Genomic DNA, 27,699 nt, shown 5'->3' on the forward strand with positions numbered 1-27,699 from the left:
CGTACACCACTCGATACGTAGACATAATACACATAACTTTCAGCTAGGGCTTATTGTAGGTTGAGAGCCAGATGATGTACATTTTGACAGTACAAAATTCTCAGGTCATAATTACTCTACATGAAAACTGGTCAATTAAACGAGCCAAAGTGGTGAAAAACTGAAGTTCTAGACGGTAAGGATTTAGCATTATCCACTCTTCTCCTTCGAGAAAATTGAGTCTCCGTGACGAATTTCCACACGTAAAAAAAATACAGTACTTAAATACAAGTTAAAAATTTATTAACATGATGAGAGAATACTTACTACCATTGTTATTCTTTTGTTCATGTTTTAGCACTTATTTATATAAACGTTGAAATATAAAATTAAAAGGCTGCCTAAAGAGTACAGAAATCGTCAAACTTCGAGCTGCGAAATGTAATTAAGCCTTCCTGTGATGACATTACTACCCTACATAGAACTTATATGAAAGTGTTATTATTATGGTCTTGGGATTTATTAAAAAAGTCAGTATAACTAATAACGTTAAAAAATGAAAACCCTTGTTTATGTTATTGATGATAACATTATGCAACTAATATAAGATATAATAGTGATAATAAAACATCAACAAAATCTTCGGTTAAAACTATATTATTATTTTCCACAATGATTTTAAAATTTTATCATTTTTCACAGAGTACATAGAAGACATCTGCCCGTATGCGACATTCCAACTGACCAAACCGACTGCATATAGCGAGAGCAGTTACAGTGGCAACGTGTACAGCGGCCCTTATCACTCAGTGAGGGGTTCTTTCGTGTACCACGACCTGAAACAAAATGATAAATATAAGGTTAGTGAGTTGAAACTAATGTAGTAATGTTAAAAGCGTTCATAACTTTTGCTTACCAAAGTGTGGCACACAAGTGTGTACATCACAATTATGTGTCAATTTTCAAAAACAATTAATTTTTATTAATGTTTCTGATTGATATTCAATAAATATTTAAGAAGTACTCTGCTAGCGAACTAAAACATTAATCATATAATAATATATACATATAAATCTATCACTAAAAATTTTGTATTTACATCGTATTTTACTTTGGAATTTTTCATAATATTTTATGAAATAACATAGACAATTTAATAACAATATTATTTATTGTATGATTAACATTTTAGTTCGCTAGCAAAACACTTTTTAAATAATCAATTAGAAGCATTGAAAAATATTCAATTGTTTTTGAAAATTGACAACGTTGCTAAGCTTCGTTATGAACACTCTTAAGTACATTATACCCGACTTTGTTCATAGGATCAGCCGATAAAGACCTCCATGTACAGTATAATTTTCATAACTATACCCCACGGATATTTTCCATCAGATAGACTATCAAACGGTTTGCAAGTTCTAATAATCATCGTAATTATTAATTTATGATTACACGATTCCTACAAATCTCTGTACCTATAAATATATACTGAGATATGTAAATCGATCTATTGTATTGGCAAAGGGATATACTTATAAATTACGATTGCGTAATTTTTTTTATTGGTGATAATGGTATGGTAACCTCGCCTGCGCTAACGGGATACGCTGGCGGTGCACCAGTGAAGGGTGATAGATGAGAATGAAAACAGGCCAGTTAACCCATCATGATGAATTCATCAGAAATTAACCATGACAGTTTCCAGGGAGAACCGCGAGGAGGTCGATCTGGTTGGGTATATTGCTAGCAATGGTATTCTCAGTCTCCATTACTAACAATCCCTTTCCCCACGGAGTGCGTAATTAGCATCAAGATCTATGTTTTAGTTACAATATCTATATACTAGCCCAATAACGAATATGTTAAATGTCTGTTATCCATTATTTTATGTCGAAATGAAAAATACGATCGAAATGCATATTGATCCGGTGTGAACGATGTCGAAATATGGATAGTTTTTTTTCCCGCCATCAATGCCCTGAAAACCGCAATATATAGATATCGGATAATCACTTAGCTACCTCTTATCAGTCTTTACTTTCGTATACATACTTAAGTTCATAGAGTATTTTTTTCATAGGGCAAGGAACCAGAATACACAAAAGTAAGAAGAAAAGGGAACAGATTCCGCGATCCACATTCAGAAAGTCAAGGTACGGTTTACTATACAATATATAACATAATCTATATACCTACAGAGCTTGTCGAGAAGTAGTTAGCTACATTTTTGTTTTACGTAGTACGCACCTTCTATCGAGTTTATTTTAAGTATTTACCCATTTACTTTAAGTATTAATATTCGAATTTGACATAAAAATCGCCTTTTATGCAACCTGATGGGAGCGTAAATGGTCTGTAATTTATAAAGGTAAGCATGCACATGTATGTAACGTAACAACTGAGATGAATTAATTGAGCATACATTTCCAAATTATTCACTCGTTGAGTCAATCACATGAAAACACAAACATTATATAATATACTATGAATGCTCTATTTAATTCATCTCCATGATCGTAAAATCTTTTTTGTTTATTCTGTGTTATGTTAGTAATGTCATGCTTCAACAAACAAGAACAACTAAAGCTTTTAAAAGGCATCCATCGCAATATTAGACCCTGTAATTCTATTATGTAACTATCTATACGCTTTATATCGTATCACGAGCATGCTAACACTTCATAAACATTTAACACACATTACATGCTTTTCGCTGCGATAAGATTATTATGTCATAGAAACAAAAAACGTAACATAATTTACACAAAGTTTCTGTCACATTTTCCCTTATTTTTAGTAGACTTTTCTGATATTGTTAAATACAATTTGTGAAATGTCGTCACAAAGATATTATTATAATATAAAAGTATATTTAAATATTAATGTAATTCCAACTACACTAGGATACACTGCTACAACTAGAAATATTATAGAGATTTGTTGAAAACAAGTAGCCAGGATCGTAATTTGTTGTAAAATATATATAACAAAGCATGTATAATCAGTAATAAACAATTAATATTTTGATGATGATGATACGCTAACACAGAATCTAATGTAAATCTGTATGGTATCACATCTCGGATATTTCATACAAAAACGACATTACTACTACATAAAAACATGACGCGCAATTTTTTGTGTAAAAATAAAACGCGATACGTTCCTTTTTCAAAAAATCATATTTAACACAAAAGAGGACGGGAGTTATAGTATTTATATGTACTGTAGTTACATTCAGGGCATATTAAGATAATAGTTTATCGGAGCACGTATGACAACAAACAAATTATACACTTTGGTAATTCTTACGGTATAAAATTTGCACACTAAACAAAAACCAGTATTGCTTCCATGACATAAACGCAGCTTCACCTAAACCGACCCAGTATCGGGCGTACGTATGACGTGGCGGTTGTGTTACAGAGTCGGACAACTTGGGCTCGACGGACTCGGAGGTGAAGAAGATACTAACGCTGCACCTGCCCATTACAGAGTACGAGGACGACGCGAGCGACGACGCGAGCGCGCCGCACTCGGACAGCGAGCCCGCCGCTAGGCTGCGGCCCGCGCACCCCACCACCTGTGAGTTGATACTGCCACTTCTACTGTTCATCACTTTCATTCATTCATATCGGCCATTATCTGTTCACTGCTGGACATAGACCTTCCCCTTAAACTTCCATCAGGAACGATCCTAGGTCACTTATATCCACTGAGTTCCTGCAACGTATTTGAGGTTGTCACTCAATCTAATGAAGGTCGTCCTACACTAGATTTGCCCGTACGGGGTCGCCACTCAAAAACCTTTCTTCACCATCAGTTGTCGGTTCTTACAGTTATGTATGTATGTTTGTATTTACTATAATTATATTATATAATAATTATATTATGATGTATGTATGTATGAGTAGCCTATAAGCCCATTGCCGCTTCACTTTGCTTGTCCTTCAAGATATGTTGGACACTTTTTTTTTTGTTCATCACATTCGACCTAGTAAATATTCAAATGGCAACGCTGCAATTTCTTGTCTTACATTTAAAAGCTTTCATTTGATCCTCGGTCGATCTAACTATACTCTTGAAACAGATTGAAATTGCCGAGTCTAGAAACACGATTTCACACAAGGTTCCACTTATTTATACAAAACAAACAATAACAATCCAATTCCTTCCAGTTTTTCTAAGCTCAAAAAGAAGAATCGGCTGCAAGTTAGAATGTATCGTTAAAAAAAATACGTGTATAAGTGACAAAAAAAAGTCCTATATGAATAAATTATTTTAATTTCTTGAATATTTCCAACCCGATATCCAACGATAGCATACTTGAACCTGAACTATTTTCTTAAGAAACATAGCCGAATGTGATTTTTGATTCTTACATATACCTGTATCGTGATGTAACTGATATATGATAATTTGCTAACATTTCAGACCCGTCGGTGGAACGCGAGGAGTCGTCGTCATCGTCAGAAACGTCGGTGGGCGGGGCGCTGGTGCGGAAGGCGTTCCCTTCACGGAAGGGCAAGGCCGCCGCGCTCGGCAAGCGACACGTACGCTCCTCCAGCGGCTACAGCAGCCACAACGACGAGACCACCTTCAGGTATACATTTTCATTCCCTCCAGCTCACTCTGTCTCTCTCTCTTTCTTTCTTTCTCTCAATTTCTTACCATCTTCCTATTTTACAATAACTTTTAAAGTATAAATAAAAAAATTTTGTTAATAATTTCCAGTATATCTAATTACCCATCGTTCAACGAACACATACATCCACCATCTCGCTTTTCCGACGATACGGAGTGCGAGGGGCATCATCGCCGTAAGCGTGCCCCTCATCCGCACCCGTCGCACCCACCACACGCACCAGAAGCCAAAATGACCAGAGAAGCCTTTCAGATCAACGTCTGAGACGCAAAGTAAACGCAAGTGCGTTTCTCTATATTAAACTAGAGGTGAGACACGAGATCCGGTTGTGGAAGGACCAAATGAAGATAATTGATCAAGATAACAATGATTACAGCAGAATCTAAAAGACTAATCCTCTATATGTCAAATGACAACTTTTTAGGCATAACCAAAACCTAAAAATATACTTTTTAATAATATGTCGTTTTTCAGGTATATTATCGCATTTTACCCGAATTTTACCATGAAAAAACATGTTCATTGAAAACTAGAAATATTCTGTCAGATTCTATTTAACAGTAACATACGATAAGTTTGAAATATAACAAATTTTGTTACTGTGGTAAATTTTATGCTAGAATTGGTAGGTAGAATATGTAAGTACTTGGTACTTACCTACTTGTTATACCTGAATCTGTAAAAATATCGCGTGTGTAAAGAATGAAGTTTTCTTTATGTGACTTCTTTAAACGAATTGTCGTTAACGAGTGTATTATAAGTGATCGATATCAAATATTTATCGAAGTAAGCAGTTTAAAGCGCTTGAACGAAATAGATTCTATAACTGTTGCCAAATTCAAATCCGTAATATATAACTTCTGTACTATTACGTAACATGTACATATAGACTGTAGATAGATAGATATAGCCAAAATAATAATAATTATTACTCTTTAGTGCCATACAATAATCATTTTTCTACTCCAAAATCGAGTATTTTATTAAACGTGTACGAAGGGTGAGCTCTGGATTAGTGTATGGTTCCACTAGTATTCTACTGTGGGTCTGCTACGATTTACCGACACATCATAATTACACAAGTAAAATTTTTCACAACTGATTTATCTCTGGTTAATAGATATAATTTTATAAAGTACATTTCTTTTTTAATTTTATATCTCACTCAAATCTCTGTCGTCATGAAAACTAAATTTACATAACTATCTTTTATTTTGAAGAGTGAGATGTGGCAGTATAATTACTGAATACAGATGAATAACACTACAGTCTTCAGATATAAGAAGTACTGTAGGTATCACAATAATGTCATGTCTATAGGCGACGATTACCAATTACCATCAGAAAAATCGTCAACGGATTTACTAATCAATGTTATGAAAAATTAATTAGTTTATAATTTTTCAATAGATACAGTTATTATTTGGTTTCGGTATATTGTAGCAACTCCCTCGTTATGTAAATAACATTGTAATTAAAACGTATTCTTACGACTATCGAATGTAAAATTAAGAAGAACAATAATTAAAATATAAAAATATATTTTAAACTTAATGCCTTATTGACCAAAGTCTTAAAACTAGTTACGGATGTAATTGGAAAGAAATTATATCCAATATTTAATTACGAATTGTTTGATTGTTGTAAAGTTTATGAAAACTAATTGTTTTCATTGAATAAAAATCTTATCATTGTCTATAACCGTAAGATTTGAATGGTGTAAAATTAAACATTTCAAGTACATAATTTATAAATGCTAGTTATATAACGTTTGTAAGTGCCAACAGTGACACTGTTTTATCCGATTTTTAATCAAGTATCTATAGTAATCTTAAGGAATTTTGTATTCCAATTACGATAAATATACACGAGAAAGTATTATCTGAAATCTAAGAATTAAAAATGCTGCCTGAGTACCTACACCTTAGTGCTGAGACAAACTTAAATGACAGCTATCGGGAAGTAAATGGGGACAGTTTGAAAAGTTTTTTTTCTCGATATGAGAGGAGCATGCGACGCAACATTACTAGTTATCGCCATTTCAGTGTAACTTGATTTTAAAGATACAAACATTCTTTACTATTTTCTATGAAGGTAGACATTTCTCCATAGCGTTTACACAGCAATATATTTTTAAACAACGTTCATTAATACGACTGGACGGTATACCGCGGTATATGGTTTATACAAATAAGAATCAATTAATGCTTTACGTGACTCACATAATCGATATAACAAATATTAGTAATACGCATTCCTCAGTAAACGGCAACACGAGACAATACACTTACCTATAGTTTTTTGGTGAATATGGCAGAAAGTTAAATTTGTATTGTACATTTGAACTGTAACGAATATGTTGTAGTATAGTTTACGAGTGTTGAACACTTGAGGACTTTATATATTACTATGGGAGGAGAGGAAGGTATTGTACAAAGGTGTCGGAAGTGATAAAAAAAATAGAATATTTGAACGACAAATGAGAAACAGTGACAAACTTTATTATTCATGTATTTGTACCTTGTAGGAAACGAGCACAATAATTTAATAGGCAAAATATTTTATTTGTTAAAATGTTAATTGTTTCTAATTACACGTATAGCTTATTACAACCTGAATATTAACATATAAATATTCTTTTTTTACCTATAATGCATCATTATGCTTTAGTTTTTAATATCAAGTATTAAAGATTATTTTACATTACACTCATAGCGCCCTCTCGTTCTCGGCCCGTCGCAATATGTACAGTCCTCTAACACAACGTTTTATATTTAATAACACATTTAAGTGAATTGTGTGGTATTTTTAATGTTTTACAATTGTTTACGTTGACTCTCTTTAGTAATTCCAACGAAGACTGCCCTATATTTAATTGAGATCTATTTTATATAAAATACTAGACCCAAATACCTATGCTAGTCAATCGAAGATCATTAAGTAGTTTAAGTAGTCGTTACGAAATTGCATAATTATTTTCTTGAAATAACTGTAATTTCAATTTACGTCAACACGCAATGTTTTTTAATGGTTACGAATTAAAATATTTATCATTTTAATTCTAGTCGGTTGACATTAGTCAATATACCATATCATTTTTGAGAATTTTGTTTTTTATATACATAACTACACGTGAATAATGTAAAAGTTAGTTAATCATGTTGTTACAGATATGTTTTTATAATGCAAACAAATGAGTTATTAGGACAGTATGATGTGAAAGAAAATAAAAAAAATCATTTACTTGAACTGATTATTTTCCACTATCCCTACCTTATTTTAACCTTTTGACCGCTTGGGTTTATAGGACCACCCGTGTCCTAGCGGCTAACTCAATTATAATGTACGCGGTTTTATATAGTTTTGACTAGGAAAAGTAATTTTAAAGTATTGTAAACTTTGTTCTATATCCTGTCATTATCCTTTTAGATAAATAAATAGAAAAAATATTTCATTATTATTGTAAACAAACATAAGCTACATACATATACAACTAGACGCAAAGATAATCATCAAGTCAATCATATTAAAACCTTAATCGCTATCGCTGTCTTCATCGGCGGTGAAGTCGAAAGCGCGGAACTGTTCTCTGAAGTTGGCGACATACGAGACCTCCTCCTCCCGGCTGATCTGACATTGCCGCCAGTCTGCTTTGTCTTCACAATTTAAAATCGGAGGGCTCGATAACACATCCCTAAAAATATAAATCCGTGGTATAATAATTTTACTCAAAATCAGAGGAATTGGCAATAATAGTGAGGTAAGTCCTCATTGCTAGCAATATCCCTATTAGATCGATCTCTACACGGTCCCCTCTAGAAACCAAAGTCAATGTCTAGTGAATTTGTAACAGTAGGTCAACTGTCCTACCTTCATTCTCATCTATCATCACTTACTGGTACTCCGCCAGTATATACACATACCACAGATGCTGTTTACATTATATATTTCCAGTACTGAATACCCCAAAGCTCTATACACAAACGTTGTGGTTGCAGTAAGTGATTATATTGCCTAAACTTACAACTAACTTACCTTCCAAACTGTAATGGAAAGTGTTGTTTGGTCTTGGCATACACTTGTTCACCAGAGGGCAGCTCGGCGTGAAAGTACGGCGCGCCAGGCAACATCACTTGTTCTATCTCTGTGTACGGTGGTAACACTTCCATTTGAATACTGTTTATACCCGCTTCATCCTATAATAAATACATATTTTTTTTAATATAACATTGTAATCGTCGAAATAATTCAGATAAATTATTATTATTTTTTTATACAACTAAGATCGGCCTAATGAATGAATAATCGTCGCCTATAGACACGAGCAGTACCATGGACATAACAGGGTATACTGTTTCGCCCATGACGCCCCCCATGCGTTGCCATTACTGAGGACTCAAGTGTTATTCCTCCGTACCCAGTAAATTCACGCCATATCCCACCCTTCAAACCGATCATATCACAGCCATGCAAACACAACTACTTCACGGTTGAAACACGAATGGGACAGAGGTACCCAAGCAATCGACTTTTGTTCAAAGTTTCCCTCTGGTAAATTATTATAATATATCTAAATGAACGCGACAATTTCTGTCTCTTATCAACCATAAAACATACAGGGCGAAAGTCTAAAAGTTAATAAAACAATTATACCTGAAATACTTCAAGTACTTGGGAAGAGCATGCTCTCGACACAGGTACACACTGTATTTGCATATGTGTAGTATGAAAATTCCTCTCAAAGAACACTACCGCCATATCTATTGACGCGAAGAATTTCCTTAGAGCACATTTGAATTTTTTTATTTCATTTACCACTTCGTCTGGCGCCTGAAATTTCACACTATAAATATAATATAATTCTATAAATAAAGTGAAATTATAAAAGCTTGAATGGTTAAACTTTTGTTACTGTAAAAAAAGGAATTACATCCTAGATATAAAACACATATTATATATATATTTTTCATCTAATTCGCACAGGTAAATTTAAGTGTGTTTCTGGTAGTAGACCTACATGCTCATAATTATAATACAATCCCAGTAAGGACAGTCGGGAGTACTTAGTGTTTGTTATGTTGAAGTAATTTCAAGTCAACATTAAAAACATAATAAAATACTTATAATCACACTAATAGTTTGTGTAATAAACTACACATAACATTGAATAATAACCATCCTTAACTTTGGACCATTATAAATTGCTTTATCCATAATCTTTGAATTTTGTTGCCAATCATAATCAAAATGTAATATAACAATAATATTTAAGCAATGCAATGTCCTCTAAAAAATTAATATTATAATATTGAATGAAAAGTTCTATCTTACCCGTGTAACAGATTGATGATGAGCTATCGGTAGAATTAACACATGCTGCGGCGTCAGGGGACCCTTTGCTAATGCTAAGTAGCAATGAGTACCAACAGTTATAACTAGATGTTTCTCCACAGTAGGTGAAGAGAGGCAGAACCAACACGAATCTGTAAATATAATAAATATTAGTCTTTACACACAATTCCGTCTGCATTACTGAGGTATGTTAAATGATCAAGGAAAAAAGTAGACAATGTCCTTTTACATCCCAAATAATATGTGCATGGCAAATTTCATAACGATTGGTTGAATAGGTAAGGCACAAAGAGGTAAGAAACAAAGTTACTTTAACATATAAGGACTCTAAGTTCACACATATATCTAAGGTATATATAATCATTTCACCTGTATTGATGAAAAATATAATATAATATGTGAGTTTAACTCTATAAATTCAGCTCATTAAAATATCGGCGAGTTTTCCACAAGCAACATCACTGATTAAAATTAAACTCAACTTTTTTTTGCTAATACTTCACAAAATATTACCTGGATCAATATCTTTTTTCTTTCTCTCAGGATTGTCACCTCCTTTCCTTTTTCTTTTGCCCTGATCATCATCTGCTGCATCCATATTGAAAAAATATTGTCCATTTCCAGTACACTAAAAAATATTGTTTTTTAGAAATATTGAAATATAAAAGTAACTCACAATTAATATTTAAATTAAAATATACAAAATTACAAATTATTCATTTATTACATATTACTATATATAATAAATGGTAAAAATGCACTTGTACCTTAACAACTTTACCAGGTTGATGTTGTTTTAAAAGTTCTGGGTCATATGGACAAGGAGTTTCATCTGTAGTGGCTTGAAGTAAATCAGTCATGCGCATCTTTGAGATTGGTTGTAAAGAACATGCATATATCCACTTTTCCTTAACTTTATTACCTACTGGAGCTAATGCTATAAATCTTGTAGCACATTCCCTATAGTCTTGATGAATACTCTGGTTTCTGAAATAATAAAATAAAAATCATCTATGAACAACATTTACTCAGATTCTCAGACTAAGATACATAGGACTGTGACAGATCTAGACCTAGTCTAAATATTTGGTCTATATTAAGACTAGGTCTAGATCTCAAAGCTAGAAAGCTAATTCATACAAAACTATAATACTACATTTTTACTAATAAAGCTGCAAGGGTTTAATAAACATGTTAATTATTTGATATGACTATGAAAATATTAATAATGAGTAACATCATCTCTTTATTCAACTAAAATTATGTGTCTCAAAGATATTAACAAGTTATTTGTTTAATACATTTTATAGTTATAACAAGAATACTGCAGTACAATCCTAGTATAGAATAGGCCACATCTTCCTTTCCCATTATGTTGTAAGAGGTGACTAAGAAACTTAATGGTCAAGAGATGGACAGCAGCATCTCTCTTAAAATTATCACCAAAGCCTTACTGCAGTTGCCAAAGCACAACAACTACTGACAAAACCCTCCAATAGGAGAAGGTGTATATTCAGCAGTGAACAGTTAATAACTGATGTAATAATAACACCACCGTGCGTTTTTCAAGGCACTTTCTCCCACGCACAACCATTCTTTGGAATCAACTTCCAGCAGCAGTATTTCTGAACTGATATGACAACATAACCTTCAAGAAAAGAGCATATTCCTTTTTAAAAGGCCGGCAGTACACCTGCAATGCCGTTGGTGTTGTGGGTGACCTGGGCGGCGATAGTCACTTTACCATCAGGTGAGCCGCATGCTCGTTTGCCCCCTGTCGTAAAAAAAAACATGAATATGAATCATACCTATATGGTTGTCTCTCATAATATTTGTTTGTGGATGGGACAAAATGATATCTAGGCTTCAAATGTATTGAGAGCCATGCTAATAAGTCTGACCGACGATCTTCTTCAATATCAACCTGGAAATTACATTTTATTTAGATGAAATTAATACATAACAACTGTTTGAAAGGGACTTCAAAACTAAAACAGTGAATTCTATGATATATATGGTGCTTTGCATATTGATAGGTGGCAATTAACACATTCCATGAATTGAACCATCTGTTTTTTTGTTATTTAAGTTGCATATAATAAATATTGTACTATTTAAAAAATTTAAAACCTAAACCTGAGAATGTTGCAACTTCACAGCTCAATTGTTCTTTATGCATTAAAAATGGAAGGGCATGGTATAAGAAATATGAAAAAAAAATTACAATTTTACCTTTTGAGTTTCATCCTGTTGTATTCCAGCAGGCCACAGAGTAGTTATAAGTACATCAATCCCTCTATACTCACTCTGTCCTCTGAAACATGCATCTCTAACAGCACTACAGTCACTGGGCTCAAATACACACATTGGTATATCCTTACCAAGCTCTCTACGAGACAGACCAGTCAGATATGCTATTTTTATATCTGAACTTGTTGTGAACAATCCTCTCTTACCTGAAATTACAAGGTTCATATTTTTATGTATAACATGTTAATCCTAAGGAATAGCAAAGCATAAGTCAATATTTACAATACATTAGTGATGACCATTCTATTTGCATTTTTATGCAATGGTTAAGTGTTTTGTTCTGTATTATCAACAATACAGGAAACAAAATGCTACCTTACCTACTATACCTAATATATTTAATATATAAAAATTTATAATCATTAATTACCCATATAAATTACATTTGGAACTATTTCTGATCCTTCCTCACAGTAATATTGGACATGTTCACTTTTTGAAGGCCCAAAAACATATGTAGTAACTGGTACTGAAACAAACAAATATGGGTAATTACGTTTTTTTTAATGCAACTTAGAATGGCAAAAAAACTGAAGGCCCACCTGATAGAAAGTGGTAACCATCACCTACAGGCATGAACAATACCATGGACATAACAGAATATACTGTTTTGCCAGGGTTCGCCAATACATATCAGCGGATATATATCATGATATATACCATGATATATATCAATTGATTTTTATCTTGATAAATATAAATTGATTATTTCCTGTCTTCTGAACTAAAAATTTTGGAGATTAATGTTTACCCTGGCAACACATAGTGAAAAACTACAATTCAGAATAATTTAGATTGTTTCCAAAAATGCTGAAATCATTTAAAGTTGGGAAAATCCCCTTTAACTTACCAATATGACTAGCTTTTTATTGAAATTCAAACCTTAACATCATATCATATACATGTTACTTGTTAAAAGTTTTTTTAAATAATAAATGTAGTAATAATTTGGTACTTATTTTACAAATTCCTTTCACATTTTTAAGTTTGTAATCCCCTTACAGAATGAAATTCGCTTCTTTTTCTTAGCCGGGATATATATCAGAAATATATAAAAAAAATTGGATTTTTTCAAACTCTGTGTTTTGCCTATGATAACCCCTATATGTTGCCATTCCTGAGTACTCAGGTGTTATTCCTCTGTACCATGTAAATTTACTGGCATATCCCACCTTTTAAACTGAAACACAGTCATACAAACACAACTACTTCATAGTAGAAACACGAATGGAACAGAGGTGCCCAAGCAAATAACTTTTGTACAAAGTCTACCTCTTGTGATTACTCACAAAGTGTAGAGAAGTGTAATTATGTACGAGGTCTGTCCGGAAAGTTCGTATAAAAGTGTTCTGGAATGCGAGAAAGAGGAGTGGGGAGGCCAGGTAAGCGCAGGACCCCTTCCTTATGTCCCTAACAATGCTTCAGTTCTGGTCTGACCGCCGTGCGGTGCGAACTGGCTTGTCACGCCATCTGTGAAGTTACCTCTTAACGAAACCCCGTCGGCATGGAGCCCGCTTCCGTTGAAGAGCAGCGCGTCGTAATCAAGTTTCTCTCGAAACTCGGCAAGAATGGCCGTGAAATTTTTGCCGATCTAATTCGATAAGACATCCGGGGAACCACGAACAAAAAAATCAAGAAAATCCCGCTCAAATGTCAAGACAATGTTGATTGTTTTTTTCGATGTTCGGGGGATTGTCCATCAAGAATTCGTCCCTCCAGGCCAGACAGTTGATGGAAAATTCTACGTCGATGTGCTCAGACGCCTCAAAGCTCGTGTGGCACGAGTTCGTCCAGAATTGGCGCGAGAGGGGCGTTGGATTCTTCACCACGACAATGCCCCTGCCCACACCTCTCTTGTTGTCCGTGAGTTTTTGAGTAAAAATTCCATTACGGTGACCGAACACCCCCTATTCGCCGGATTTGGCCCCGTGTGACTTCTTCTTGTTCCCAAAAACCAAATTGGTACTTGGGGGGCGGCATTTGGGGGACATAAATGAGAAAAAAAAAGCTACGACGGGGCAGCTGAGAAACCTACAACCAGAGGACTTTCAAGGAGCCTTCTCACAGTGGAAACGGCGTTGGCACAAGTGCATTATGTCACAGGGGGAGTACTTTGAAGGGGATAAAATTGATTTACCTGAATAATTGTAAAATAAAATTTTTAAAAAACTTTTATACGTACTTTCCGGACAAACCTCGTACATCACCATCAAAAAAGTTCAAATTTTACCAGGTATAAATATAAAAATGAAAAAGAAATATTCATAATCTAAATATTTTGCAACTCACCTTTCCTTGTACGCATTCTGTATGCATCCAGCTGTGAATTGTCATCACCAAAAAAATTTCCAATACATAAAAGCACGTCAAAGGGTCCAGACTTTTTCACGATAGATTCTACGCGGGAAAATAATGTATTAAAGTTGCCGTTCACATCGCCGCATACGAGGCTACAATAATAATTATTATTATTTCTCACCATGTATAATTGAGGAACTTACAAGCAGAAGATTTTACACTAGTTTTTAAAAATATTCATACAAAATTATTTAATTTTAATAAATTATTTAATTTAAATCTTAATAATTGTAACTTACGTTTTCTGTTTGTCAGACATGTTTTGTTACAGTACTTTTTTACAAATATCCAAATCAGGTAAACCGTAAATGCTATAATCTGCTAAAAAATTCAATTACAGTACAATTTATATCACAACTTAATCACAAGTCAAAAACTAAATTATAACCTTTAACACTTTCATTTGTAAAACCAAAATGTTAAGGTCTTATACCCCTCTGATTATAAGAATGAATTAAATCTGTTGAAGCTGAAAACCTAAACTGAATTCACAGAATAAGGGATTCAATCACCGAAATTGAAATGAAACAAACAAAAAATAATATAACAGTTACATTACTTAAGAATCGGCACTAACACATGCCTTATATTAACCAAACTGAAATATGAATCATGCAACCATCTAATAATTCTACCATAAATAAACTTTTACTCATTTATAGCGATATACTACTATTTATAAACTAACTGTATATAAAATATCATAACTGATAATATACAGGTATTATTTTCATCTAACTACTATAGAATATATATTTTTTTTATAATAATTGAAATGATTTCATAGAGAGAATAACAATATATTTTTGGAAGAGACCACATCTCTGAAATCATAAAATATGATAAAAACGTCAACAAAACGATATATTGACTTAACACTGACATTTTAACACGCTTATATTTTTTTGAAAAGTCCTAATTTTGTAAATATAACAATAAAACAAAGTTTGTAAATATTCTATATTACCAAATCCTCTGTAAGAAGACAATGAAAGCAGAATAGCTTGTTGTCTCTTCTACAACGATATTAATTGCGTGCTAAGCCTTTAGACAATTGCGGGTCCATTTATTATAAACTTAATTAATAGACTTAAGATATTAAGTGGCATTCTTTGTCTATGATAAATCATCATCTTCCTATCCTTATCCCAATTATTATTTGGGGCTCGGCGTAATATGTTTTTTGTCCATATTACAAAAAGATTTGGCTTATAGTTTTACGATGGGCTGTCTGCCTGACTTCAACCCTCTTCGGCAATCTATGTCTATGATAAATACAATACGTAGATATAGAACTTTTTTACTATTAATATAAAACTGTCAGAGACTAACATTTGTAATCTTTAATCGTAGTCTCTGTAATCTATACTTCTATGACAATATGAAATTTAACCTTTACATTCCAGACAAATTATCTTTTTGAAGACTAGGCAGCATGGTCTCCGACCTTAGCCTGTTCCAAACGGAACAAACGTACTAAAAAAAAAAAAAAATTTAACCTTTACTATTTTTATTTTGTGGATTATTTAAAAATATTAGTGCAGTAATATATGTCATTAAGTGAAATAATTTATTCTTATTATGGCATCATCAAGCAAACTGCCTGGCACAGGTTTAGAAGATGTCGGAGTACCTGGTCAGGCTTATCTACGCGATGCTCTCACTAGCTGTACGGATCCATTGAAAGCCATTGAAGAATTTCAACTTGAAAACGGTATTTTACTGCCATCACTAAGACCAATGCTACCACTTCTAGACCTTCATGGCGTGAGACGTCTTGACTTTCATACATCTGTGCTAGAAGAACTGAGAGAGAAACTCATAGCTCACATTAACGAACTTGGTTCGAAAGATAGCAAAGAAAATGACAAGAAACTCAAGGAACTGTTATCAAAGAGCTTTCCAGTCGTCAGAGTTAAAGCACTTAGACCAGTTATCATGGGTATTTTAAAAAATACTCCACACATTGATGATAAATATTTAAGAGTATTGGTGCGTGACCGAGAACTGTATAATGACACAGATACTGAAGTAAAGAGACAGATATGGCAAGATAATCAATCACTATTTGGTGACGAAGTGTCCCCACTTCTCAGTCAATATATTAGAGAAAAAGAGAATGTACTATTTGATCATGAGAATCTCACAAATCTGTTCTTCTCACCATCACCCAAAGTTAGACGACAAGGTGCTGTAGTACAAAAACTGGCACATATGATTGGCAATAGTGTCAAATTGTATGACATGGTTTTACAGTTTCTACGAACTTTGTTTTTGAGAACTAGGAATGTACACTACTGCACATTAAGAGCTGAACTGTTAATGGCATTGCATGACTTAGAAATACAAGATATCATATCTGTTGATCCTTGTCACAAGTTTACATGGTGTTTAGATGCTTGTATCAGAGAAAGAAATGTTGACATCAAAAGATCTCGAGAGCTTCAAGGATTTCTTGACAGCATAAAAAGAGGACAAGAACAAGTATTAGGAGACCTTTCAATGACACTGTGTGATCCATATGCAATTAACTTCTTGGCAACATCTGCTATCAAAATACTACAACATTTAATAAACACTGAAGGGCTCCCAAGAGATAATACAATTCTAATTCTTTTATTGAGAATGTTAGCCTTAGGATTGAGTGCATGGGTAATGATTGATTCACAAGAATTTAAAGAACCTAAACTTGATAGTCAAGTTGTCACAAAATACTTGCCTGCACTTATGTCACTTATGGTTGACGATCAAGTCAGAGCATTGCATAACAAACTGCCCCCGGATGAAAGAGAGTCTGCTATTACTACTATTGAGCACTCAGGGCCCCCACCTGATGCCTGTGAAGCATATATGCGAGAGAGCTCTGTTTGTGGAGTCTTAGCTATGTATTATACTTTGCATGCCGCAAAACTAAGAGATAGAGGGGCGCTCCTTCGAATATTAAGTATCCTAGGTAGTTGTAAAGATGGACGGGCTTATGAAGATCCATTCTTACATGCACTTGTTGCTTTACTTATACAGTTGCCAGATGAATTTCAAGGTGAAGACTTCAGTACAGTATTATTTGATGAATTCTTTTTTGCTGGTTTGTCTAAAGATAATGTCACAAGACATTTATTAAAATTATTATGGTATATACATCCAAAGCTACCAGAAACTAGACTTCAAACACTAATGAAGGCATTACAACCAGGTACTCAACATAATGAATCTGTGCATAAGCTATATGAAGCTTTGCATCAAAAGATGAATGCTCAATCAGAACCAGCTGCTAGCACTAGTGAAATGGAATATTTAGATTCACCCCTTATGAGTGTGCCAACACCAGCACCTTACCATATGTAGTGGCTATGTATTTTATTAAGTATTAAATTAATATTACTAAAGAACTTAACTTTAACTTCAGAAACAGCATGTTTATTATCTCATTCCTTATTATACTACCTCTGAAAAACTCTGGTAACTTGTAATATCAATTATTGTTTTAAATTAGGAAAGACAAACTTCAAATAAGAATCACTGTAAATATTTATTAGTACTGACTTACATATATAATATTTTTAAAATTAAGTACAATAATTTTTGATATTATATAAATTTAATGTTATTGTAATTTATAAATTTCTATGGACGGATATAATACTGAGCACATTTTATGGCAGTTAAAAGAATAAAATTAATTGCACGCACATTTATTTTGAAGAGTTATCTTTTTAATTTCATTCTCGAGTTAGAAAACAAATATTGTTAACATAGTAAAAACTGGGAATTTATGATCTACGAGCGGTGGTCGCGTCGTTCGGGCTTCATATCTAATGAATGAAGAGAGCGAAGCGAGCGGGATCGTTCAAACAGTGAAGGATCTGTATAAATAGGTTCGCTGCCGTCATCGAAGGCATTCGCCAAACGACCAGCCGAGCCCGCTTCCTCACCGACCTCCGCGAAAGTTCGACCCAAACCACTGAAATAAATAAAACATTGTTACAAAAATCTTATACATATACAACCCACGATCAAAATATTCTTGCGTACTTTTTTCAAGGATTAAAGTTTTGTACTAATTTTACTTATAGAGCCTATGGTATAGTGATTTATTACCCCGACTATTGCTTTTAATGACCAAAAATTTTAATGTGGGAGATGCCAAAACCGTGTGTAAATTTAAATTTTTGGTAACTGAAACTATTTATACAAAAAAAATAATTATTAGATTGTCTGTTGAAGGTAAATCACAATTTTATGATATTGTAAGTATTTTTATAATATCATCAATATATAACACGCTATATAATTATTACCTTAATGAAAATGGTTTATGAAGGTGTGAAGCTGAGAACAATGATGGACGCGAAGGCCTGGGACCAGGAGTCACTGGGCGTAAAGCTGGTGCTGGACTCGAAGCTTGGATATTCTTACGCAGAATACGCCAATATCGTCTAAAATTGAAATAATACAACTATAGACTATTTCAATAAATAGAATAGAACACAATGAAATATGTAAACGAATTTACTATAACCTATTGATGCTTGCAAAACCAGAGGTATTATGCGCTTGTTGAGTTTTATTGCGCCTTCTTTGCAAAACCCCAATTCCGGCGTCTCTATTTAAATTAACTTTAGAAATGTCATAAAAACTCCTAGTTGTAAATTTAACAATTAAGTAATTTTATACCTTGGTCATAATAATTCATTATAAAACATATTTTTAATTGTAGGTAGGTGTGTATAAATTACGATAGGGGATGGGGGTAGAGATTTTTAGTAATGCGAACTACCAGTCCCATTGCTAGCAGTATATCCTGTCAGGACGACCTCATTTGATAACCATCGTGCAAAGTGTATTCATCACGATGGGCTAACTGACCTGCATTCTCATCAATCATCCCTCACTGGTGCCTGCCATACTTTTACCATTCTTTTTTCATCCATTAAAAAAATTACGATAAATAGGTGTCTAATCATAATCACCATATTGTGGGATACTATAACAGCTGGCAAACGTTTTAATTCCTACCAAGATTGGATACCTATGTAAGTACCTACTACTACTATTTTAAAACTACAAAATTAAATATTGTATAAATAAAAATGTATATTTCTAAATTGAAAATGATCAGCAACTTACTTGTAAATATACAAGGCAGCAGTCAACATAGCCAGTAGCAAGGAGAGCAAAACACATAGCGCCACCAGCAACGCTCTGTAGTGATAAGGTGAGACGCAAATTCCCGCTGTTGCTACCACTGGTGCCGAATCTGACTGTCCGTTTTCTTCTAACAGCTCATTTCGATTGTCGAATACCTAAAGGATAAAAAACAATAATGTCCCGTCTAATATATTGATCTGCTAATAAGGTACTTGTGTAGAATTAAATAGTTAACATCTGAAAGCAAATAACAACCCAAACCTGAGGGTCTACCATGAAATGAAATTCCGAAATTTCGTACTCAATTTCATGTTTTTGTTTATACCAAAATCGGACCAATAAATGGATTTTAACATTTTGTTCGTCATACATCCAATTATAAATATCCAAAGGATCAATATTTTAACATTTTTAATATTTCCAAACTGCATGTATTATGTAATTTTAACATCGAATTTCTGTTTCGTTTGGCTCCGAAATTTCGGAAAACATTTCATGGTAGACCCGCTGACCCAAACTAGCATCGAACGCGGGACCTCATTTGCGTAATACAAAGTGCCTACTACTGCGTTACAGTCGTCTCATAATGATATCAGGTCGTTGATTTGAATGGTATCTGATTCAGCAACATAAAAATTCCAAGTTTTTTATAGAAGTAAAAAACTAAATAGCTCTACTGATTGGTAAAATTTTATTTATACATATTGAAAAACTTAATTTTATAATATATATATATATATATATATATATATATATATATATATATATATATATATATATATAGAAATATATTTCTATTGTTATCTAAGATGTACTTTGGATAGTTATGTCATAGCTAAATAATCTAAATTATTTTAAAAACATAGTGAAAGAATATTATCTTTTATTTTAACCACTACATCAATTTCAATATATAGGGATAAGACATACCTGCCTTACGTTTCAGTATCTAATCGTATCTTACTAATAAAAAAAAATATTTTTATTTTAATGCAAAATGTACAATGTTCTTAATTGCACTAAAACATACAGTAATAATAAAAGTTTTTAACAATTTAAGCAAAGGTGAATTTATCTGTGAAATAAATCACTTTCAGTCAACTTAACGCAGTGGTATAGGAAGTAACAAAAGGGGAAGCAGTAGTGCAAATCAGACATATAACAACAATGATATCTATTTACAAAATTTACATTTCATTACATCTAGGTATATGTATATACATATTAAATAATTGAGAACACAATGATACAACCTTGTAATCAATATTAGTAGAAGTAATCAAGTAACAGTAAAAAGATAATGTGATTTTAAACTTTTCTTGAAGGAACCAATAGAATAATAAAATATAGAATACCAATGTGTATCCTGAGCAACAAGAATTAACTTCATTCGCTTCTAATAGAGTAGACGGGGCATCCACGATAAATATGTTAGATCAGTGTCTACCTATTTATAAAGACACATCTCAAAATAAAATTATGGATAAATTCTCACCTCAATCATTTTCCTCACATGACTTGGAGTCTCGACTTCTTCCTTCAGATACTTATCGACGCCTGCTTCTTCATAGGATACCTTATAAACGTTACCAGCGTTTGTTTCATCGGATTTATTAGCATTACTATCAGCGTTTTCAGAGCTGATTTCAATTGTGTCATTGGTTTCAGCTCCAACAGTTGTATTGACATCTCTTCTACGCCGGCCGAATGATGGTTCAGATCTTCCTGTGTGACTTGGGCAATATGCCTAAAAGTATTAAATTTTATTTAAAAATATTATTTGATTAGCAGGCACATTTTTCAAACGTCATGCTTGACGTTATCAAATAATTTTACGTTCATATGTTTATCGTAATCCTATTAACATAATAAATGCCAAAATTTGTATCTACTGATAGATGGATGGATTGATGTTTGTTACATTGTCACATAAAAACTACTGAACGAAGTTGAATGGCATTTGATACACGGGTAGATTAAATCCCAACTTAGTACATAGGAAACTTTTTGTACGGATTCACACGGGAGGAGCCGCGGAATACAGCTAGTAAGTACGTATATTCGTTTTCACTATTTATGCTAGACCGATTTGGACCGAGGCATAACTATTGATAGATTATAACAAAGAAATAACCATAGCTTATATCGTTCCTCATTATCATCATATCAGACGTTAACTGTCTACTGCTGAACATAGGCCTCCCCCTATTGGGGGATTTATCTATAGTTGCCACGCTTGGAAGGCGGGTTGACAACCGCAATGTAAAATGTTTAGAGAAGGACGCTGTTGACCATTTCTCGACCATAAATTTCCGATATATTTACGATACTCATGAGAAAGGAAGGGGTGGCCATTCTATGCATATCTTTGTTTATCTCAAATTCTACGTGTAGGAGGTGCCTGTGCTAAATTAAGTACATGACAGCTAGTAAACTCGTTACGGTGTAGTGCAACAAACATTTTTATATTCACATCAAAAGTAGTACATTATGATATTATTTAATACAATCACGATTTAGAAAATTTTTTTCGCAAACTTAAATATCCTAATTAACAAAACCTTTACCTATCCTATCTTTATAAGGAAAGGAGTTAATAAAAATATTAATTAACTATTTATAATTAAAAGTCCATCACTGAGAAGAAGACAAGCACAAAAATGCCCACATCTTTATGATTGGATTCGATACACCTACCTTGGGACTATTAATTACCATCCGAGTAGAATCTAAGATAATGGGGCTTTTTTAAGCTCCTTCGAGCGTACTAAATCTGTAAATAGAACTACCTTTTACCTGGCTTCATAGATTCAAAGGTCAAGCTATTTAACATAATTCATTTAATTAATTACGATAAAACCTACATCACTTTTTAGATAAACCTAAACAATAATTAAAATTATAATATGAGTAAAATTTCGTTAAAATCTGTATAGACATTTTCCCGTGAATGTGACCTAGCAGTCAGAAAGACAACTTTAACTCATACGATTTTGTTGTAGTACCTAAGTCAACACCTATATATATAGTAGATAGATAGATTATACTTTTTCTTTATCAATATGTGTTGATAAAAAATTAATATATAATATAAGTAGGTTTATATCATAAATTGCATAAAAATTCATATATAATACAATGTGGGCTACCATTCCTACGATCTACACAAGTAAGAATTAGGTTTATTGAAAAATACATAATTGACTAGGCCGATCAGTGTACAGATATCAATCACCGAGACCATCCTAATATCTTAAAATGCTATCAAACGTCACCTCCAAAGTGCAAAGGATAACCCTTGTACTTTGAAGGTGGACTTTAATTATCATTTTGATGTTATCTAAGACAATAAACGGAATCGTTGACTTTGGTTGCAATCATAAATCAGAAGCTCTCCATGTATCCAGGCGGATACATAACTACCATAAAATTAATCCACAAACCATGTAAACATAATGTAGTTTTAAAATTTTTATAGATGTAAAGACGAAGATAATCTTTACTAGTTTTATCCTCAAGAGATGAGGTTAGTAAGTACTTACATTTTCCCGTTTATTAGTCAATTACTGACTTGATCCATTTATATGAATATTGGCATAGTGATAGTTTAAAACCCGTATATGGAAATTATGAGAAAAAAAAAATTAAATAATCTTGTAGAAATAAAAATGAATGGCTAAATGTGTTGCTAAGTGCAAACTTTACAGCTGAACCATTCATTGAAGACCACGGAAGGTTTTAATGAATAAAAGAAAAAAACAAAAGAAATACAATAATAAAATGACTACTTATTATGTGTTTAACGATAAAACTGAAACAAATAACGGACGATTTAAATTTAATTCAGTGACACCGAAGTCCATGGTGTTCAAGTCTATAGGCAATGGTTACTACGATCTTCGAGGTAAACTACTAACTTAAACCAAGTTGGATAAAAAACGTATAATATCTACTATAATTCTATTATTCATCTATCCGAATATACAAACATGTTGTTTGGGTATTAAAACGCATTATACTCGTATTTCAAAATATTTACTATTAATCATTTTAAATATAGCAACACGTTTGTAACAATTTGCAACTCTATTGCAATCAAATAAAGCTAAATATACGGGTAATTACATGACTGAACTGCATAAATAACTAAATTATTCCATAGACAAAAGCTTATTAACTGGATGACTATAGATAACCCCAGAACGCCCTCATTCAAGTAATGATTTGATAACGTTTATTTTTATGGTCATTGACGTAATTGGATATTTATATTAGGCATAAAACTATCTAATAGTGACGTAAATGCCAAAATAAATTTAATTAATCAAGTGCAAGGTACATGATTTTAAAGACGGTCACAGGTGACCAATTATTTGTTACTGATATTAGGGTCAAAGTAGGTTTATTGACTATTTCTTGGTGCCTTGATGGATTAACTAATTGAAATAAAATAAATTTTATTTAAAATACACACGGAAAGACATAGGCAAATTTTTGTCCTAATCACGTAAACAAAGTCACGGATTAGAAATTGTATTATGATTTGAGATAATGACATCCTTACCATAGACAAAAGCGTAGTGAGTCACTTTGCTTGTATTATATAGGTCTTGGGCGTGTGGTCCCGGCAGAGAATTGGCCACACTTCTTTTCCCGTAGTTGTCGTAAGAGGGGACTAAGGGAGGGCGAAGGATGGGCAGCAGCGTCCCTCTTAAAACATCTCCAAAGCCTAACTGCGGTTGACAATCCGCCTGCCAATTACTGGTAAGCATGGCAACTACTGGCAAATCTCCCCAAGGGGGAGGCTTATGTACAGCAGTGGACAGTTAAAGGCTGATTTGATGATGATGAAGGTTTTGGAACATCTCATATTCAATTCTCAGTCAGTCATTTTAAGAAATGAACATTACCGACTTTTTATATTTGCATTTATAAAATTCACTCGGGACTTAGTTTTGGTCTGTATCTTTATAAATTTGTTATGAATAATACAGAAAAGATATCGGTTCAGACAATTGGTATTGATTATATAACACGTATTTATTAAGTACTAGTTTTTATCTACGACTTCGTTCTCGTGGCTGGCGTATGTTAATTAACCAGGATTAAAAAGGACCTTCCTACATCTTTTCTCTAACACCGTGGATCGAGTAACTATGAGCACAGAAAGAGTCTAATATTTAATTATTAAATTTTAGTTTTTTGTGGGGCACAATACTTAATTATTAGGTAAAGGGAGGTCCCCATCGGAAAGATTTACCACGGACCTTAGATGTTTTAGGTATGCCACTAATAGCTATAGCATATTACAAGCTCTACTTACATTTATTTGTTATTAGCTATACCCCGCAGCTTCGCCCGCATGAATGACAACATAAAGTATAATATGTGTTAAGTTAAAAAATATCCTACCCATGTACTAAATTTCTTAAAAATTTTCATAATTCAGTCATTTTTTCGTGAAAGAATAACAAACATCTATTCATACATCTCTACAAAGTTTCATCAATCAACACATTTATAATTAGTAGGAATATTATTACATGTAAAAATAAAGACAGGTGCCACTCAGTTCTCTTGGCCATCTCAAAGGACCTTGGATGAATAAAGACATAGTTACGAGACAGATAAACCTGTACATTGTATAAAGAGATACTAACCGGTTGACATCCATCACGGCACGTACGCACGGTTGCCTCAAAAACTAAGAAATTGGATTCCGGTATTTTGAAGGCGTTAAATCTAGCTTCAAGGGAGTCCCCACTCCTTCCTTTGTCCAATTCAGGGAACACATCAGGATCCACTGGGCATCTAAAAGTATAGAACACATCACGTGATAATAACGTGAATAAAGCGTGGTTGAAGTCGATTTATAAATATTTATCTAGCCTGTTGAACGTGCGATAGGTACTGTATTTGTTCATGTATTACATGATGAAATTCATGATAAGTTGTAAAGTTTATTTATAATCATATTTACAAGAGAAAAAAATATATATTCTAATATTTAGCTTTCTCTAAGCCAAGGCCCACGCCGACCTTAAAATGAAAGGCCCCAAAAAATTTTACAGATTTGCTTTTTCAAAATCACTTAATTTTGGCTTCTGCCCTACTCTAGCTACGGCTCTGTTCTAATCCAATATCAATCTATCCTTTGTCATCACTTTCCTCTCTACTTCACACGTTCGATTTGTCTTTAGTGATTTTTTTAGGAATATAGCAATGAAGTTATAGAGTGCAGAGGCATAACACCATAATCCTCAAGAATTGCATCTTATATGGAGTACCATGGGTATCACAGGTTATTCGGTAACATCCACGGTGATTGTTGATATTTATAAGTGATGGTTGCTGCTTTCTATCAGGTAGGCCGTCAGCTTATTTGTCATTCTAAGTATCATAAAAAGGTCAATCCGAACTACATTTTACTTACCCTACTCGATCAATAAGTTGCACAGATCTGCCAGAATAAGGATCTCTTGCAATAACGTTAGTAGCAAAAATGTCCGTTGCGTAATTATATCCATCCTGAGCCTCCAGTCTGAATGTTAGTGGATCTCCTACAGCTATTGTCGTAGTTGGTCGGCCTTGGTACAAGATCATCAAACGAACTTTAGAGTTCAATGAACTTTCCTCCGGTAAATACTCGATGGGTATCGGACTGCCCGACCTGTCGACAGGATCAAACCCCAAACTAAGGTAAGACTTGGAGATAATCCTTTAAATGCACAGTCATTGACTTTAAATGAATTCTTATATTAACCTAATTGAATAACAAAGATGACCTTGTTTTTAATGCATCCACTATTTTATGATTTATATTCATCACATGGATGACGAAAGCAAAAAGCTAATGATGGCTTAAAATAATTCCCAATATTCATACTATTATATTTTACGAATTCATTCAAAGTCTCTAGTTAGTAGCTGTTAGTGAAATAACAGCACTCACAAACAAAAAAATTACCACCAAATAAATTAAGTACAATGAAGCCGACGCCGCAGTTACCTTAAAATTGCAACTAAAAACATGTCAATCAAACAACAAACAAGGTAACTCACACAAAACAGATTATCCCATTAAATACCACCGTTATGTATAAACATAAAAACTTTTTTACTTATTTACATATCTCGAAAATACCCCAAATATTTATAAAGTATAGAAAAAAACTGCTAAAAGCGCTAAATTACAAAGTCACGTTACGTTAACTGTTAATATTGTAACAACAACACAAAATGTCTATTTGGAAAAATATGAAAAGTTGGTAGCTAACAATTTGAACTTTAAAATGTATATTTATTTATGTTGTAAACACATAAATAAACATAAATTAGAACAGTAATGCGTTATAAAAATATAATCTCTTATGAAACAATTTTTATCATTATCACACACATTAACATAATTTTAATTTGAAAACAACATGTGCGTGTAAAATGATAATTAAATTGTTGACATGAAATCTATTTTTAGCTACCAGCAATTTCCAAATAGACATAAATTAATAAAACTAAATTATCTCACCCAGCTCCGATATAATTGGACGTAACGACTGCTTCAGCTGGTCCCCTAAATAGACAGGTGAGATTAAACCGTTTATCTCTCGATGTTTGAACATTGTCGCTGAATTGCACTACTACTATATTCGTCATTGTGTCCCCGTACTAAAACAAAAAACATACCTACTTAATGGTTATTTTTAAAACATAAAATTATCATAATAATTTCACTACACAGTATAATCACTCCATGTTTGTTGCCTTCTTCAGGTAATATATTTCACATATGCAGACAAATTATACCCATTCTTATGTATAACAATACTTAAATTCGTTGTGAACTTCTATATAGAAAATATGCTGATGTAATCCTGTTTTCTTAGCTATCTCCGCAGTAGTAT

At 33.1% G+C, this 27,699-nt stretch overlaps 4 protein-coding genes across 12 annotated transcripts in view; 2 read left to right on the forward strand and 2 right to left on the reverse strand.

Moving 5' to 3' along the window:
• Window positions 1-6,947, forward strand: part of LOC113521564 (cell adhesion molecule Dscam2) — a 195,634-nt gene extending 188,687 nt beyond the window's left edge. For 3 of the 4 annotated variants that reach the window (XM_031909804.2, XM_031909805.2, XM_052899808.1), the window contains exons 34-38: window positions 682-839; window positions 2,063-2,135; window positions 3,409-3,567; window positions 4,417-4,585; window positions 4,717-6,947. In XM_031909804.2, coding sequence (XP_031765664.1) covers window positions 682-839; window positions 2,063-2,135; window positions 3,409-3,567; window positions 4,417-4,585; window positions 4,717-4,891 — 734 coding nt within the window. In that variant the 3' untranslated portion in view covers window positions 4,892-6,947. The remainder of the gene's footprint in view (window positions 1-681; window positions 840-2,062; window positions 2,136-3,408; window positions 3,568-4,416; window positions 4,586-4,716) is intronic. The other variant, XM_052899809.1, reaches the window with a different exon arrangement.
• Window positions 618-15,334, reverse strand: LOC113521565 (CWF19-like protein 1). Of its 2 annotated transcripts, XM_031909807.2 has the most exons (12): window positions 14,887-15,330; window positions 14,579-14,739; window positions 12,660-12,758; window positions 12,212-12,435; window positions 11,788-11,903; window positions 10,747-10,966; window positions 10,493-10,607; window positions 9,959-10,110; window positions 9,281-9,457; window positions 8,663-8,823; window positions 8,161-8,321; window positions 618-815 (listed from the first exon to the last, which is right to left on the reverse strand). In XM_031909807.2, exons 1-11 carry the CDS (start codon window positions 14,904-14,906, stop codon window positions 8,162-8,164), a joined length of 1,605 nt encoding a protein of 534 aa, XP_031765667.1. In that variant the 5' UTR covers window positions 14,907-15,330; the 3' UTR covers window positions 618-815; window position 8,161. The 2 variants fall into 2 exon arrangements, with proteins under 2 accessions (XP_031765667.1, XP_031765668.1); XM_031909808.2 differs by lacking the exon at window positions 618-815 and having other exon boundaries at window positions 7,095-8,321; window positions 14,887-15,334.
• Window positions 15,335-16,003: 669 nt separating this feature from the next.
• On the forward strand, window positions 16,004-18,342 carry LOC113521653 (negative elongation factor B). The gene is made up of 2 exons (XM_026907259.3): window positions 16,004-16,040; window positions 16,147-18,342. Exon 2 carries the CDS (start codon window positions 16,229-16,231, stop codon window positions 17,990-17,992), a length of 1,764 nt encoding a protein of 587 aa, XP_026763060.1. The 5' UTR covers window positions 16,004-16,040; window positions 16,147-16,228; the 3' UTR covers window positions 17,993-18,342.
• The window catches only part of LOC113521583 (uncharacterized), a 45,877-nt gene continuing 36,335 nt past the window's right edge, over window positions 18,158-27,699 (reverse strand). For all 5 annotated transcript variants that reach the window (XM_052899910.1, XM_031909820.2, XM_031909821.2 and 2 more), the window contains 7 exons: window positions 27,324-27,463; window positions 26,229-26,465; window positions 25,456-25,606; window positions 21,291-21,542; window positions 19,775-19,950; window positions 18,946-19,083; window positions 18,158-18,608 (listed from right to left, as the gene is read on the reverse strand). In XM_052899910.1, the coding sequence (XP_052755870.1) occupies window positions 18,425-18,608; window positions 18,946-19,083; window positions 19,775-19,950; window positions 21,291-21,542; window positions 25,456-25,606; window positions 26,229-26,465; window positions 27,324-27,463 (1,278 nt within the window). In that variant the 3' untranslated portion in view covers window positions 18,158-18,424. The remainder of the gene's footprint in view (window positions 18,609-18,945; window positions 19,084-19,774; window positions 19,951-21,290; window positions 21,543-25,455; window positions 25,607-26,228; window positions 26,466-27,323; window positions 27,464-27,699) is intronic.

This window comes from Galleria mellonella, unplaced genomic scaffold, assembly GCF_026898425.1.
Source record: "Galleria mellonella isolate WM207_F2 unplaced genomic scaffold, CSIRO_AGI_GalMel_v1 utg63, whole genome shotgun sequence".
Taxonomy (NCBI): domain Eukaryota; kingdom Metazoa; phylum Arthropoda; class Insecta; order Lepidoptera; family Pyralidae; genus Galleria; species Galleria mellonella.

Coding starts and splice junctions, on each gene's coding strand:
- LOC113521565 (XM_031909807.2), bottom strand. CDS start 14,906: ATGTCTGACAAACAGAAAAC. Junction 10,967..11,787: donor TATGAGAGACAACCATATAG/GTATGATTCATA, acceptor TTATTATTTCAG/AAACCAGAGTATTCATCAAG. Junction 8,322..8,662: donor TTTCCATTACAGTTTGGAAG/GTAAGTTAGTTG, acceptor TTATATTTTTAG/GGATGTGTTATCGAGCCCTC.
- LOC113521653 (XM_026907259.3), top strand. CDS start 16,229: ATGGCATCATCAAGCAAACTGCCTGGCACAGGTTTAGAAGATGTCGGA.